General features: G+C 42.5%; 1 protein-coding gene across 2 annotated transcripts in view; it reads left to right on the top strand.

The window, feature by feature from the left end:
- mRpL38 (mitochondrial ribosomal protein L38) overlaps positions 1 to 18,270 on the top strand; it is a 311,926-nt gene that overhangs the window by 158,348 nt on the left and 135,308 nt on the right. For both annotated transcript variants that reach the window (XR_011714637.1, XM_071677979.1), the window contains exon 4: positions 15,638 to 15,756. Coding sequence is in view for 1 of the 2 variants with exons in the window: in XM_071677979.1 (XP_071534080.1) it covers positions 15,638 to 15,756 (119 nt within the window). In the remaining variant the exon portion in view is untranslated. The remainder of the gene's footprint in view (positions 1 to 15,637; positions 15,757 to 18,270) is intronic.

Here is an 18,270-nt window from a genome sequence, read left to right as displayed (position 1 = left end):
AGCAATACCATCCAAACCCGCTGCCTTGCCGGGTTTCATCTTTCGCAAAGCTTTTACTACCTCTTCTCTGTTTACCAAATAATTCTCCCTCACCCTCTCACTTTGCACACCACCTCGACCAAAACACCCTATCTCTGCCACTCTATCATCAAACACATTCAACAAACCTTCAAAATACTCACTCCATCTCCTCACCTTACCACTACTTGTTATCACATCTCCTTTAGCCTCCTTCTGATGTTCCCATTTTTTCCCTTTTCTTACGCACTTTATTTACCTCCTTCCAAAACATCTTTTTATTCTCCCTAAAATTTAATGATACTCTCTCACTCCAACTCTCATTTGCCCTCTTTTTTGCCTCTTTCACCTTTCTCTTGACCTCCTGCCTCTTTCTTTTATACCTCTCCCATTCATTTGGATTGTTTCCCTGCACAAATCGTCCAAATGCCTTTCTCTTCTCTTTCACTACTAATCTTACTTCTTCATCCCACCAGTCACAACCCTTTCTAATCTGCCCACCTCTCATGCTTCTCATGGCACAAGCATCTTTTGCTCAAGCCATCACTGCTTCTCTATATACATCCCATTCCTCCCCCCACTCCCCTTATGTCCTTTGTTCTTACCTTTTTCCATTCTGTACTCAGTCTCTCCTGGTACTTCCTCATACATGTCTCCTTCCCAAGCTCATTTACTCTCACCACTGTCTTCACCCCAACATTCTCTCTTATTTTCTGAAAAGCTCTAAAATTCTTCACCTTCTCTTCCACAAGATAATGATCAGACATCCCTCCAGTTGCACCTCTCAGCACATTAACATCCAAAAGTCTCTCTTACACACGCCTATCAATTAGCACGTAATCGAATAACGCTTTCTGGCCATCTCTCCTACTTGCATATGTATATTTATGTTTTTTTTTTTTTTTTTTTGCTTTGTCGCTGTCTCCCGCGTTTGCGAGGTAGCGCAAGGAAACAAACGAAAGAAATGGCCCAACCCACCCCCATACACATGTATATACATACGTCCACACACGCAAATATACATACCTACACAGCTTTCCATGGTTTACCCCAGACGCTTCACATGCCTTGATTCAATCCACTGACAGCACGTCAACCCCGGTATACCACATCACTCCAATTCACTCTATTCCTTGCCCTCCTTTCACCCTCCTGCATGCTCAGGCCCCGATCACACAAAATCTTTTTCACTTCATCTTTCCACCTCCAATTTGGTCTCCCTCTTCTCCTCGTTCCCTCCACCTCCGACACATATATTCTCTTGGTCAATCTTTCCTCACTCATTCTCTCCATGTGCCCGAACCATTTCAAAACACCCTCTTCTGCTCTCTCAACCACGCTCTTTTTATTTCCACACATCTTTCTTACCCTTACGTTACTTACTCGATCAAACCACCTCACACCACACATTGTCCTCAAACATCTCATTTCCAGCACATCCATCCTCCTGCGCACAACTCTATCCATAGCCCACGCCTCGCAACCATACAACATTGTTGGAACCACTATTCCTTCAAACATACCCATTTTTGCTTTCCGAGATAATGTTCTCGACTTCCACACATTCTTCAATGCTCCCAGAATTTTCGCCCCCTCCCCCACCCTATGATCCACTTCCGCTTCCATGGTTCCATCCGCTGCCAGATCCACTCCCAGATATCTAAAACACTTCACTTCCTCCAGTTTTTCTCCATTCAAACTCACCTCCCAATTGACTTGACCCTCAACCCTACTGTACCTAATAACCTTGCTCTTATTCACATTTACTCTTAACTTTCTTCTTTCACACACTTTACCAAACTCAGTCACCAGCTTCTGCAGTTTCTCACATGAATCAGCCACCAGCGCTGTATCATCAGCGAACAACAACTGACTCACTTCCCAAGCTCTCTCATCCCCAACAGACTTCATACTTGCCCCTCTTTCCAAAACTCTTGCATTCACCTCCCTAACAACCCCATCCATAAACAAATTAAACAACCATGGAGACATCACATACCCCTGCTGCAAACCTACATTCACTGAGAACCAATCACTTTCCTCTCTTCCTACACGTACACATGCCTTACATCCTCGATAAAAACTTTTCACTGCCTCTAACAACTTGCCTCCCACACCATATATTCTTAATACCTTCCACAGAGCATCTCTATCAACTCTATCATATGCCTTCTCCAGATCCATAAATGCTACATACAAATCCATTTGCTTTTCTAAGTATTTTTCACATACATTCTTCAAAGCAAACACCTGATCCACACATCCTCTACCACTTCTGAAACCACACTGCTCTTCCCCAATCTGATGCTCTGTACATGCCTTCACCCTCTCAATCAATATCCTCCCATATAATTTACCAGGAATACTCAACAAACTTATACCTCTGTAATTTGAGCACTCACTCTTATCCCCTTTGCCTTTGTACAATGGCACTATGCACGCATTCCGCCAATCCTCAGGCACCTCACCATGAGTCATACATACATTAAATAACCTTACCAACCAGTCAACAATACAGTCACCCCCTTTTTTGATAAATTCCACTGCAATACCATCCAAACCTGCTGCCTTGCCGGCTTTATGTATATCTCTCTTTTTAAACAAGGTATTCCCAATCACCAGTCCTTTTTCAGCACGTAAATCTACAAGCTCTTCACCATTTCCATTTACTATACTGAACACCCCATGTACACCAGTTATTCCCTCAACTGCCACATTTACTCACCTTTGCACTCAAATCACCCATCACTATAACCCAGTCTTGTGCATCAAAACTACTAACACACTCACTCAGCTGGTCCCAAAACACTTGCCTCTCATGATCTTTCCTCTCATGCCCTGGTGCGTATGCACCAATAATCACCCATCTCTATCCATCTACTTTCAGTTTTACCCATATCAATCTAGAATTTACTTTCTTACACTCTATCACATACTCCCACCACTCCTGTTTCAGGAGTAGTGCTACTCTTTCCCTTGGTCTTGTCCTCTAATTAACCCCTGACTTTACTCACAAGACATTCCCAAACCACTCCTCCCCTTTACCCTTGAGCTTCGTTTCACTCAGAGCCAAAACATCCAGGTTCCTTACCTCAAACATACTACCTATCTCTCCTTTTTTCTCGTCTTGGTTACATCCACACACATTTAGACACCCCAATCTGAGCCTTCGAGGAGGATGAGCTCTCCGTGCGTGACTCCTCGTTCTGTTTCTCCTTTTAGGAAGTTGAAATACACGGAGGGGAGGGTTTCTAGCCCCCTGCTCCCATCCCCTTTAGTCGCCTTCTACGACACGTGAGGAATGCGTGGGAAGTAATCTTTCTCCCCATCCTCAAGGATAGAGGTATATAGTGTATTAGTGTCTATAAAGGAGGATATACTTAGCCTGTACTGCTGCATATTGGGAAATGCTTATAAGATATTAGCAGATGAATTGGTTCATATTTTTTCAGAATTATCAGATACTTCATGTTTTAGCAAGGTGGCACAAGGAACAGATGAAGAAAGGCTGCTGTCACTCATATCCACTCTCTTGCTGTCATTTGCAGTGCTCCAGATGTACTGGCCATTATCCACAATCATGTCCTGTAGACCTTTCCATGGTTTACATCAGCTGCTTCACATGCCCTGGTTTATTTCATTGACAGTACTTCCACCTCTTTATACCACCTCATCCCAGTAGAATTTATCTTGTGCACATCTGTCATGCTCCTGCATGTTCAGTCCTGACCACTCAGAATATTTTTCACTCCATTCCATGTCCAGTTGGGTCTCCCCCATCCCCTTTTCCTCTCCACTTATGACACAGATATCATCTTTCTCAACTTCTCCTTACTCATTCTTACTATATATCCAAACCATTTCAGCACATCCTCTTCAGCTTTCTCACCCACACTCTGTTACCACACATCTCTCTTACCCTTTTATTACTTACATAATCCAACTACCTTATATCATATATTGTCCTCAGAATTTCATTTCCTTCTCTTCCATCCTCCTCCATACATCCTCACATATAACCCATACATTTCACAGATAAAGACTCTCTTTCCACATATTTCCCCTAGACCTCTGGCCTCTCACCATCCCTGTGACTTTCTTCCGTTTATATGGTTCCATTTGCTGCCAGTCCGCTCCAAGGTTCCTAAAACATTTTGCTTCTTGTAGATTTTCCTTATTCAAACTTACACCCCAGCTATCCTATCCCTCCCTGCTAAACCTTATAAATTTGCTTTTATTAACATTTACTCTCAACTTCCTCTTTTCACACACCCTTCCAAGCTCAGTCACCAGCTTCTACAGTTTCTCACTTAAATGTGCCATCAGTGCCGGGTCATCAACAAACAACAACTAACTCACTTCCCAGGCCTCCTTACCCCCTAAACACTGCATACTTACCCTTCTCTCCAAGATTCTCACATATACTGCCCTCCCCAGCTCATCTATATACAGTATGAATAACTGTGGTTGCATCACACATCCTTGCAATGTACCAACCTTCACCTTGAACTACTCATTTTTTTCTTTTCCAACTTGCACACTCTCCTTACTCTCTTGATAATGACATCCCTGCTTCTAGCAGCTTTTCTCCCACTTCATATATTCATAAGACCCTCTTCAAGATATTGCTATCAACCCTATCGTATGCTTTCTCCAGATCCATAGATACCACATGCATATCCATCTGTTTCTCTTAAGTATTTCTCATACACACTTTTCAAAGGAAACACAATCTTGTTCTTACCTAGTCTGATGATCCGTACATGCCCTCATCCTCTAAATCTCCACTCTCCCGTACAACTTACCTTGAACACTCGGTGATATTATCCATCTGTAGTGGGAATGCTCACTTTTGGTCTTTGCCATTATACAATGGCACCATACATGCACTTTGCCAGTTCTCAGGCACCTTACCATGATCCTCACATACATTGATGATCCTAACTAACCAGTCAGTAACACAGTCCCCCCTTTCCTTAATAAATTCAGTTCCAGTACCATCCACTCAACCTGCCTTGCCTCATTTCATTTTATGTGAGGCTTTTCCCACCTTTTATATCTTCTCCAAACCATATTGCATGACTCTCACTCCTCATTCATCCCCAGTCTAAACACTTTACATCTGTTCCGTATTATCATGCTGAATTAATAGTCCCTTTACTTCATCACCACCTGTTACTAGTTCCCCATTTGCCCAGTCACTGATGTTCTCATTTTTTCCTTGTTTTTCTTGTAGTCTTTATCTTCCAAAACAGCTTCTTATTCTCCATGAAGTTTACTGATAGTCGCTAACCCCAACTCTCATTTGCCTTCATTTTTAACCACTGTACCTTCTTCCTCTTGACCTCCTTTCACTTTCTCTTGTACTTATTCCAATCATCTGCATTCCTTCCTTCTAAGTACTGCCCATACACCTCTCTTTTCTCTTTCATTAACAATTTTACTTAATCATCCCACCATAATCATCCCACCACTCCCTTCCCTCTCTGACCTTCCCATCTTCCACCTTCAGCATTTTGCACACTTCTCTTGCATATGCTAGTACTGCTTCCCTAGATATCTCTCATTCCTTATCCACTCTCCTTGCTTTGTTTACTCTCAGATTTTGCCAATCTACACTCAGCCTCATATGGTATTTCTTCACACACATCTTTTCCTTGCTTACTTTACTTTTACCACCCTCTTCTCAATCACATTGTTTCCTCTGTCTAAGACGCCTAGAAATTTTCACCCTTTCCACTACCAGGAAATGGTCAGACATCCCACCCTCTGACTATTTCACCACATTCACATCCAAGATTCTGTCTTTTGCACAGGTATTCCCAATTACCAGTTCTTATTCAGCACACAACTCCACAATCTGTTCATCATGTATTGAGTGTAAGGGATATAAGTTTAATGTGTGTTCCTGATTAATTGTATGGGAGAGTTGTGATGGAGAGGGTGACGGCATGTACAGAAGATCAGACTGGGGAGGAATAGTGAGGTTTCATGAGTGATACAGTATGTGTGGATCAGTTGTTTTCTTTATGGAATGTGTGTGAGAAATACTTAGAGAAAGAAAAGGATTTGTGTCTGGAATTTATTGATCAGGAGAAAGTAGATGACATTGTTAGAGATGCCTTGTGGAAGATCTTTCAGATACATGGTGTAGGAGGAAAGCTACTAGAAGAAGTGAGAAGTTTGTATCAGGAACGTAAAGCATTAGTACGAGTAGGAAGAGGAGAGAGAGCAGGTCCAGGTGAAGGATGATCTGTGGTATGGGTGTTTGATGTCACCATGGCTGTTTATTTTGTTTATGAATAGGTTGGTTAGGGAGGTCTTGGAGGGAGAGGTGAGTATGCAGCCTGTAGGGGGTGAAGTTGGTCTGGTAAGTGAATCACTTGTTTGCTGGTAACACAAAACTAGTCGCAGATTCAGCTGAGGAACTGTGGTTTTTGAATGAGTTTGAGAGAATATTGAATAGGGCAAAGTTGAGAATAAACGTGAATGATAGCAAGGATATTAGGTTTAACAGAGCAGAGGGCAGGTTGATTAGGGTGTGAGTTTGGATGGAGAAAATTTGGAAGAATTGAAGTGTTTCAGATACTTAGGAGTGGATTTGACAACAAATGGAACCATGGAGGCAGAAGTGAGTCTTAGGGTGGATGAGGTGGCAAAGGTTCTTGGAGCACTGAGGAATGTGTGGAAAGAGAGGTTGTTATGTGGAAGGGCAAAGATGGGTATGTTTAAAAGTGTAGTAGTTCTGTTGATGTATGGATGTAAGGCATAGGCTGTAGATGACATACAGAAGAGGGCAGAAGTGTTGGGAATGAAACGTTTGAGGACATTATGTCTGTGAGTTGCTTTAATCAAGTAAATAACAAAAGGGTAAGAGAAAGGTGTAATAAGAAGAGTGGGGTTGATAGAGTGCAAGAGGATGTGCTTAGGTGGTTTGGACTTACAGAGTGTAGAAAGGTTGACAAAGAGGATATGTTTGTCAGAAGTGGAAGGGAAGAGGAGAAAGGGGAGACCAAACTGAACATACATAAGGGTGAAAGGTGTGACAAGGTAGAGTGAAATTGAATGATGTGTTATACAGGGGGCATAATGCTGTCAGTGGACTGAACTGTGGACTGAACTGGGACATGTGAAGCAGAAAGGAAACCATGGAAAGGTCTTTGGGGCCTGATTGTGGGTAATGAGATGTGGTTTTGGTGTATTGCTGATGACAACTATAGAATGGATGTGAGTAAATACAACCTTTCTTTGTGTGTTCCTGGTGCAGTCTCAATAACACAGGAAGCAGTGAAGTATGGAAAAATATTATCATTATTTTCTTTGTTATACTTTATCACTGTTTCCCTTGTCAGCAAGGCAGCACCAAGAAACAGACAAAGAATGGCCCATCCACTCATATACACACATGTATATACACACACATACATGCACATACGACCTTTCTTTGTGTGTTCCTGGTGCAGTCTCAATAACACAGGAAGCAGTGAAGTATGGAAAAATATTATCATTATTTTCTTTGTTATACTTTATCACTGTTTCCCTTGTCAGCAAGGCAGCACCAAGAAACAGACAAAGAATGGCCCATCCACTCATATACACACATGTATATACACACACATACATGCACATATACACACATAAGCATATGCCTATCAACATACATACATACACATACAAAGACATACACATATATACACATATTTTTATTGTTATTTTGCTTTGTCGCTGTCTCCCGCGTTAGCGAGGTAGCGCAAGGAAACAGACGAAAGAATGGTCCAACCCGCCCACATACACATGTATATACATACACGTCCACACACGCAAATATACATACCTATACATCTCAATGTACACAGATATATACACACACAGACATATACATATATACACATGTACACAATTCATACTGTCTGCCTTTATCTGTTCCCATCGCCACCTCGCCACACATGGAATAACAACCCCCTCCCCCCTCATGTGTGCGAGGTAGTGCTAGGAAAGACACCAAAGGCCCCATTCATTCACACTCAGTCTCTAGCTGTCATGTAATAATGCACCGAAACCACAGCTCCCTTTCCACATCCAGGCCCCACACACTTTCCATGGTTTACCCCAGACGCTTCACATGCCCTGGTTCAATCCATTGACAGCACGTCGACCCTGGTATACCACATCGATCCAATTCACTCTATTCCTTGCACGCCTTTCACCCTCCTGCATGTTCAGGCCCCGATCACTCAAAATCGTTTTCACTCCATCTTTCCACCTCCAATTTGGTCTCCCACTTCTCCTCGTTCTCTCCACCTCTGACACATATATCCTCTTGGTCAATCTTTCCCCACTCATTCTCTCCATGTGACCAAACCATTTCAAAACGCCCTCTTCTGCTCTCTCAACCACACTCTTTTTATTTCCACACATCTCTCTCACCCTTACATTACTTACTCGATCAAACCACCTCACACCACACATTGTCCTCAAACATCTCATTTCCAGCACATCCACCCTCCTGCGCACAACTCTATCCATAGCCCACGCCTCGCAACCATACAACATTGTTGGAACCACTATTCCTTCAAACATACCCATTTTTGCTTTCCGAGATAATGTTCTCGACTTCCAAACATTCTTCAGGGCTCCCAGAATTTTCGCCCCCTCCCCCACCCTATGATTCACTTCCGCTTCCATGGTTCCATCCGCTGCCAGATCCACTCCCAGATATCTAAAACACTTTACTTCCTCCAGTTTTTCTCCATTCAAACTTACCTCCCAATTGACTTGACCCTTAACCCTACTGTACCTAATAACCTTGCTCTTATTCACATTTACTCTTAACTTTCTTCTTGAACACACTTTACCAAGCTCAGTCACCAGCTTCTGCAGTTTCTTACATGAATCAGCCACCAGTGCTGTATCATCAGCGAACAACAACTGACTCACTTCCAAAGCTCTCTCATCCACAACAGACTGCATACTTGCCTCTCTTTCCAAAACTCTTGCATTCACCTCCCTAACAACCCCATCCATAAACAAATTAAACAACCATGGAGACATCACACACCCCTGCCGCAAACCTACATTCACTGAGAACCAATCACTTTTCTCTCTTCCTACACGTACACATGCCTTACATCCTTGATAAAACTTTTCACTGCTTCTAACAACTTCTTAAAACCTTCCACAGAGCATCTCTATCAACTCTATCATATGCCTTCTCTAGATCCATAAATGCTACATACAAATCCATTTGTTTTTCTAAGTATTTCTCACATACATTCTTCAAATCAAACACCTGATCCACACATCCTCTACCACTTCTGAAACCACACTGCCTTTCCCCAATCTGATGCTCTGTACATGCCGTCACCCTCTCAATCAATGCCCTCCCATATAATTTACCAGGAATACTCAACAAACTTATTCCTCTGTAATTTGAGCACTCACTCTTATCCCCTTTGCCTTTGTACAATGGCACTATGCAAGCATTCTGCCAGTCCTCAGGCACCTCACCATGGATCATACATACATTAAATAACCTTACCAACCAGTCAACAATACAGTTACCCCCTTTTTTAATAAATTCCACTGCAATACCATCCAAACCTGCTGCTTTGCCGGCTTTCATCTTCCGTAAAGCTTTTACTACCTCTTCTCTATTTACCAAATCATTTTCCCTAACCATCCCACTTTGCACACCACCTTGACCAAAACACCCTATATCTGCCACTCTATCATCAAACACATTCCACAAACCTTCAAAATACTCACTCCATCTCCTTCTCACATCACCACTACTTGTTATCACCTCTCCATTAGCCCCCTTCACTGAAGTTCCCATTTGCTCCCTTGTTTTACGCACTTTATTTACCTCCTTCCAAAACATCTTTTTATTCTCCCTGAAATTTAATGATACTCTCTCACCCCAACTCTCATTTGCCCTCTTTTTCATCTCCTGCACCTTTCTCTCGACCTCCTGCCTCTTTCTATTATACCTCTCCCACTCATTTGCATTTTTTCCCTGCAAAAATCGTTCAAATGCCTCTCTCTTCTCTTTCACTAATAATCTTACTTCTTCATCCCACCACTCACTACCTTTTCTAATCAACCCACCTCCCATGCTTCTCATGCCACAAGCATCTTTTGTGCACTCCATCACTGCTTCCCTAAATACATCCCATTCCTCCCCCACTCCCCTTACCTCCTTTGTTCTCACCTTTTTCCATTCTGTAATCAGTCTCTCCTGGTACTTCCTCACACAAGTCTCCTTCCCAAGCTCACTTACTCTCACCACTCTCTTCACCCCAACATTCTCTCTTCTTTTCTTTCTTTTCTGAAAACCCCCACAAATCGTCACCTTCGCCTCCACAAGATAATGATCAGACATCCCTCCAGTTGCACCTCTCAGCACATTAACATCCAAAAGTCTCTCTTTCGCGCGTCTATCAATTAACATGTAATCCATCTCTCCTACTTACATATGTATACTTATGTATATCTGGAAAAATCTAAAACACTTCACTTCCTCCAGTTTTTCTCCATTCAAACTCACCTCCCAATTGACTTGACCCTCAACCCTACTGTACCTAATAACCTTGCTCTTATTCACATTTACTCTTAACTTTCTTCTTCCACACACTTTACCAAACTCAGTCACCAGCTTCTGCAGTTTCTCACATGAATCAGCCACCAGCGCTGTATCATCAGCGAACAACAACTGACTCACTTCCCAAGCTCTCTCAACCCCAACAGACTTCATACTTGCCCCTCTTTCCAGGACTCTTGCATTTACCTCCCTAACAACCCCATCCATAAACAAATTAAACAACCATGGAGACATCACACACCCCTGCCGCAAACCTACATTCACTGAGAACCAATCACTTTCCTCTCTTCCTACACGTACACATGCCTTACATCCTCGATAAAAACTTTTCACTGCTTCTAACAACTTGCCTCCCACACCATATATTCTTAATACCTTCCACAGAGCATCTCTATCAACTCTATCATATGCCTTCTCCAGATCCATAAATGCTACATACAAATCCATTTGCTTTTCTAAGTATTTCTCACATACATTCTTCAAAGCAAACACCTGATCCACACATCCTCTACCACTTCTGAAACCGCACTGCTCTTCCCCAATCTGATGCTCTGTACATGCCTTCACCCTCTCAATCAATATCTGGGAGTGGATCTGTCAGCGGATGGAACCATGGAAGCGGAAGTGGATCATAGGGTGGGGGAGGGGGCGAAAATTTTGGGAGCCTTGAAAAATGTGTGGAAGTCGAGAACATTATCTCGGAAAGCAAAAATGGGTATGTTTGAAGGAATAGTGGTTCCAACAATGTTGTATGGTTGCGAGGCGTGGGCTATGGATAGAGTTGTGCGTAGGAGGATGGATGTGCTGGAAATGAGATGTTTGAGGACAATGTGTGGTGTGAGGTGGTTTGATCGAGTAAGTAACGTAAGGGTAAGAGAGATGTGTGGAAATAAAAAGAGCGTGGTTGAGAGAGCAGAAGAGGGTGTTTTGAAATGGTTTGGGCACATGGAGAGAATGAGTGAGGAAAGATTGACCAAGAGGATATATGTGTCGGAGGTGGAGGGAACGAGGAGAAGAGGGAGACCAAATTGGAGGTGGAAAGATGGAGTGAAAAAGATTTTGTGTGATCGGGGCCTGAACATGCAGGAGGGTGAAAGGAGGGCAAGGAATAGAGTGAATTGGAGCGATGTGGTATACAGGGGTTGACGTGCTGTCAGTGGATTGAATCAAGGCATGTGAAGCGTCTGGGGTAAACCATGGAAAGCTGTGTAGGTATGTATATTTGCGTGTGTGGACGTGTGTATGTACGTGTGTATGGGGGTTGGGCCATTTCTTTCGTCTGTTTCCTCGCGCTACCTCGCAAACGCGGGAGACAGCGACAAAGTATAAAAAAAAAAAAAAAAAAAAATCTGGAAAAATATTATCATTATTTTCTTTGTTATACTTTTTCACTGTTTCCCTTGTCAGCAAGGCAGCACCAAGAAACAGACAAAGAATGGCCCATCCACTCATATACACACATGTATATACACACACATACATGCACATATACACACATAAGCATATGCCTATCAACATACATACATACACATACAAAGACATACACATATATACACATATTTTTATTGTTATTTTGCTTTGTCGCTGTCTCCCGCGTTAGCGAGGTAGCGCAAGGAAACAGACGAAAGAATGGCCCAACCCGCCCACATACACATGTATATACATACACGTCCACACACGCAAATATACATACCTATACATCTCAATGTACACAGATATATACACACACAGACATATACATATATACTCATGTACACAATTCATACTGTCTGCCTTTATCTGTTCCCATCGCCACCTCGCCACACATGGAATAACAACCCCCTCCCCCCTCATGTGTGCGAGGTAGTGCTAGGAAAGACACCAAAGGCCCCATTCATTCACACTCAGTCTCTAGCTGTCATGTGATAATGCACCAAAACCACAGCTCCCTTTCCACATCCAGGCCCCACACACTTTCCATGGTTTACCCCAGACGCTTCACATGCCCTGGTTCAATCCATTGACAGCACGTCGACCCTGGTATACCACATCAATCCAATTCACTCTATTCCTTGCACGTCTTTCACCCTCCTGCATGTTCAGGCCCCGATCACTCAAAATCGTTTTCACTCCATCTTTCCACCTCCAATTTGGTCTCCCACTTCTCCTCGTTCTCTCCACCTCTGACACATATATCCTCTTGGTCAATCTTTCCCCACTCATTCTCTCCATGTGACCAAACCATTTCAAAACGCCCTCTTCTGCTCTCTCAACCACACTCTTTTTATTTCCACACATCTCTCTCACCCTTACATTACTTACTCGATCAAACCACCTCACACCACACATTGTCCTCAAACATCTCATTTCCAGCACATCCACCCTCCTGCGCACAACTCTATCCATAGCCCACGCCTCGCAACCATACAACATTGTTGGAACCACTATTCCTTCAAACATACCCATTTTTGCTTTCCGAGATAATGTTCTCGACTTCCAAACATTCTTCAGGGCTCCCAGAATTTTCGCCCCCTCCCCCACCCTATGATTCACTTCCGCTTCCATGGTTCCATCCGCTGCCAGATCCACTCCCAGATATCTAAAACACTTCACTTCCTCCAGTTTTTCTCCATTCAAACTTACCTCCCAATTGACTTGACCCTTAACCCTACTGTACCTAATAACCTTGCTCTTATTCACATTTACTCTTAACTTTCTTCTTGAACACACTTTACCAAGCTCAGTCACCAGCTTCTGCAGTTTCTTACATGAATCAGCCACCAGTGCTGTATCATCAGCGAACAACAACTGACTCACTTCCAAAGCTCTCTCATCCACAACAGACTGCATACTTGCCTCTCTTTCCAAAACTCTTGCATTCACCTCCCTAACAACCCCATCCATAAACAAATTAAACAACCATGGAGACATCACACACCCCTGCCGCAAACCTACATTCACTGAGAACCAATCACTTTTCTCTCTTCCTACACGTACACATGCCTTACATCCTTGATAAAACTTTTCACTGCTTCTAACAACTTCTTAAAACCTTCCACAGAGCATCTCTATCAACTCTATCATATGCCTTCTCTAGATCCATAAATGCTACATACAAATCCATTTGTTTTTCTAAGTATTTCTCACATACATTCTTCAAATCAAACACCTGATCCACACATCCTCTACCACTTCTGAAACCACACTGCCTTTCCCCAATCTGATGCTCTGTACATGCCGTCACCCTCTCAATCAATGCCCTCCCATATAATTTACCAGGAATACTCAACAAACTTATACCTCTGTAATTTGAGCACTCACTCTTATCCCCTTTGCCTTTGTACAATGGCACTATGCAAGCATTCTGCCAGTCCTCAGGCACCTCACCATGGATCATACATACATTAAATAACCTTACCAACCAGTCAACAATACAGTCACCCCCTTTTTTTAATAAATTCCACTGCAATACCATCCAAACCTGCTGCTTTGCCGGCTTTCATCTTCCGTAAAGCTTTTACTACCTCTTCTCTATTTACCAAATCATTTTCCCTAACCATCCCACTTTGCACACCACCTTGACCAAAACACCCTATATCTGCCACTCTATCATCAAACACATTCCACAAACCTTCAAAATACTCACTCCATCTCCTTCTCACATCACCACTACTTGTTATCACCTCTCCATTAGCCCCCTTCACTGAAGTTCCCATTTGCTCCCTTGTTTTACGCACTTTATTTACCTCCTTCCAAAACAACTTTTTATTCTCCCTGAAATTTAATGATACTCTCTCACCCCAACTCTCATTTGCCCTCTTTTTCATCTCTTGCACCTTTCTCTCGACCTCCTGCCTCTTTCTATTATACCTCTCCCACTCATTTGCATTTTTCCCCTGCAAAAATCGTTCAAATGCCTCTCTCTTCTCTTTCACTAATAATCTTACTTCTTCATCCCACCACTCACTACCTTTTCTAATCAACCCACCTCCCATGCTTCTCATGCCACAAGCATCTTTTGTGCACTCCATCACTGCTTCCCTAAATACATCCCATTCCTCCCCCACTCCCCTTACCTCCTTTGTTCTCACCTTTTTCCATTCTGTAATCAGTCTCTCCTGGTACTTCCTCACACAAGTCTCCTTCCCAAGCTCACTTACTCTCACCACTCTCTTCACCCCAACATTCTCTCTTCTTTTCTTTCTTTTCTGAAAACCCCCACAAATCGTCACCTTCGCCTCCACAAGATAATGATCAGACATCCCTCCAGTTGCACCTCTCAGCACATTAACATCCAAAAGTCTCTCTTTCGTGCGTCTATCAATTAACATGTAATCCATCTCTCCTACTTACATATGTATACTTATGTATATCTCGCTTTTTAAACCAGGTATTCCCAATCACCAGTCCTTTTTCAGCACATAAATCTACAAGTTCTTCACCATTTCCATTTACAACACTGAACACTCCATTTATACCAGTTATTCTCTCAACTGCCACATTACTCACCTTTGCATTCAAATCATCCATCACTATAACCCGGTCTTGTGCATCAAAACCACTAACACACTCATTCAGCTGCTCCCAAAACACTTGCCTCTCATGATCTTTCTTCTCATGCCCAGGTGCATATGCACCAAAAATCACCCATCTCTCTCCATCAACTTTCAGTTTTCCCCATATCAATCTAGAATTTACTTTCTTACACTCTATCACATACTCCCACAACTCCTGATTCAGGAGTAGTGCTACTCCTTCCATTGCTCTTGTCCTCTCACTATATGTATACACATATACATATTCATATTTGCTTGCCTTCATCCACTCCTGGCACTACCCTGCTCCACAGGAAATAGCATCACTACCCCCTGCTTTAGTGTGGTAGTGCCAGGAAAACAGACAAAAAAGGTCACGTTTGTTCGTACTCCATCTCTAGCTATTGGTTTATTTAGCTTTTTCATTTCATTGCATACTAGTTTGTGTTTTCTTGTGTAAACATTAAAGGGCTTTTACTATATTTTGGTTCATCTGTTCTTTCAGGCTGCAGCAAAGCCTTCAGTCCAGTTCCGGAGTAAGCCTGATGACCTATGGACATTGATACTCACAAATCCAGATGGCAATCTGTTGGATAATGAGTCTGAATGCCTCCAATGGTTTATGTGAGTATTTTATTACTTAATCTCTACAGTCTTTCATAGGACGTTAATACATTGTTGGTGATTGATGTACAGATAAAGTGCTTTTCTTCTGTATAGGTATGTTTACAAAATTTACATCCTCAGTCATGTTCTTTTTAGACAGTAGAATTATCTCATGTGTCATTATCTCATGTGTCATGGCTATAAACCATATTCAGTCTGCTGATACCTTGTAAAGAGTGGGTGAGGTGTTGTCACTGGGCTGAACTACAGCATATGGAGCACTCAGGATAAATCAAGGAATAGTCTGGTGTGCTTGGCACTGAATGGTGGGCTTTGGTTTTAGCACATTGTACATGATAGCTAAAGTATGGTTGTGTTCAAATGTTCAAATGAAGTCATTATTCATTTGATAGGTAGTAGGCTGTTGACAGCAGCCACCCAGGGTGATTCTACCTTGCCAACTAAGGAATGTTAAAGTGCTGCTCGAAACCATCTTACACTCTCCATTTTAGGATTGCTTGTCTCACTTTTTGTATCATCAAAATGTGACGACCAGGCTAGCCATGCCTTCTCCTCTGTACAAGTACTGTACAATTACTCAAACCTCACTCATTTTCTTCACATAAGTTCTCTTGCCTCGTGTGTGCACAATCATTTTTTAATGTAATCTTGATAAAGTCCAACAAATCTGTGAACCCTATTCCATGGCATCATAGCATGCTGAGAATCTCTGGGTTTCCACCTGACTCTACTGCCAGTGAAAGGGATGATGTGGACAGTAGTAGTACCAGTTTCTCCCAAAACCTTTCCTTCTCTGTTGGACCTACTTCTTTTTCTCTTTGCTCTACCAACATTTGTGGTCTCTGTAGTAACCTCTCTTCTGTTGAACATCATCTGCCTTGTACACCTCTCCTAATATCTTACCTCTCTCTGAGATCTAGTTGTCTAATGATGTTTTCATTTGCCCCTTTTTCATTGTCAAATATGATCTTCATTCATGATTCCAGTTGAACGGTGGCGTCTGCATATTACGATATCGACCCACCTATGACATGCCCTAAGGACCTGGAGTCCCCAAACTTTGTTGTTACATGGCTTAAGGTCTGCCTCCTAATCATTACTCTTTTTCTTTGTTTTGCCTATTGCTCTCCCAATAATACAATATTTTATTTTATTTATTATACTTTGTCGCTGTCTCCCGCGTTTGCGAGGTAGCGCAAGGAAACAGACGAAAGAAATGGCCCAACCCCCCCCCCCCATACACATGTATATACATACGTCCACACACGCAAATATACATACCTACACAGCTTTCCATGGTTTACCCCAGACGCTTCACATGCCTTGATTCAATCCACTGACAGCACGTCAACCCCGGTATACCACATCGCTCCAATTCACTCTATTCCTTGCCCTCCTTTCACCCTCCTGCATGTTCAGGCCCCGATCACACAAAATCTTTTTCACTCCATCTTTCCACCTCCAATTTGGTCTCCCTCTTCTCCTTGTTCCCTCCACCTCCGACACATATATCCTCTTGGTCAATCTTTCCTCACTCATCCTCTCCATGTGCCCAAACCACTTCAAAACACCCTCTTCTGCTCTCTCAACCCAATAATACAAATTCTATATATTTCTTTAACTATCTAAACTCTTGCCATACAACTGTAGCATCTTGTCACTCACAAACCAAGATTCTTTACCTAGGGCATTTTAATGTTCAATATAGAGAATTGTTGAATTCCTCCCATGTAGATGGTATGGGTGTTGAAGCCCTCATGTTCTCTATTCTCATTGATCTGGAACAAATTACCTCCCACCTTACCCATATTCCAGACTGCTGTGACCACTCTCCTAATATTCTTGACCTATTTTCACCTCTTATCCATTTTGCTATAAATACACAGTCTCTCTCCCAAGTGGGTCATCTGATCACACTCTCATGAATATATCTATATTAATGGCACCTTTCCCTCCAGCAGCCCCTTCCTAGTATGAATATTGGCACCTCAGCAAAGGCAACTGGAAAGACTTTAAAAAATACTGTTCTGACTTTCCTTGTATAGATTACTGTCTTGTATGTGTTGATACTTCTGTCTTCACCAAATGCATTGCAGAGGTTATTGCTGCAGGAGTGGAAGCATTTATCCCCCAGTCCTTCAAGACATCCTCTTCTTTCAACCCAAGTTTCTGCTGTTCCTGCTCTGAGGCCATTTAGGCAAGGGATCAGGCATATTGGGTTTAGAAAAAGTGTTCATCCTCTGGCTCCCATTCAGCATTTATCACTGCCCATAATCATTGCATGTTATCCATGAGCAAGGTGTTTCTTTTTCAGAGGAAGTGCGATAACTTCTCCCTGTCATCCTCTGATAGGTCTCCTTGGTGTTTAGCTAAGGGCATTGCTAACAACTTCTCTTCCTCAACCTTTCCTTCAATTTTCTGTTTTGATGGTACTATAGCTGTCTCTCCTGTAGACAAACCCACTATCTTTGATTCCTATTACTCCTTGGATGAATTTCACATTCTTCACCA

This window comes from Panulirus ornatus, chromosome 26, assembly GCF_036320965.1.
Source record: "Panulirus ornatus isolate Po-2019 chromosome 26, ASM3632096v1, whole genome shotgun sequence".
Lineage (NCBI taxonomy): Eukaryota > Metazoa > Arthropoda > Malacostraca > Decapoda > Palinuridae > Panulirus > Panulirus ornatus.
Note: the sequence above shows the minus strand (reverse complement) of the source record. Positions and strands in the feature narration are given on the sequence as shown.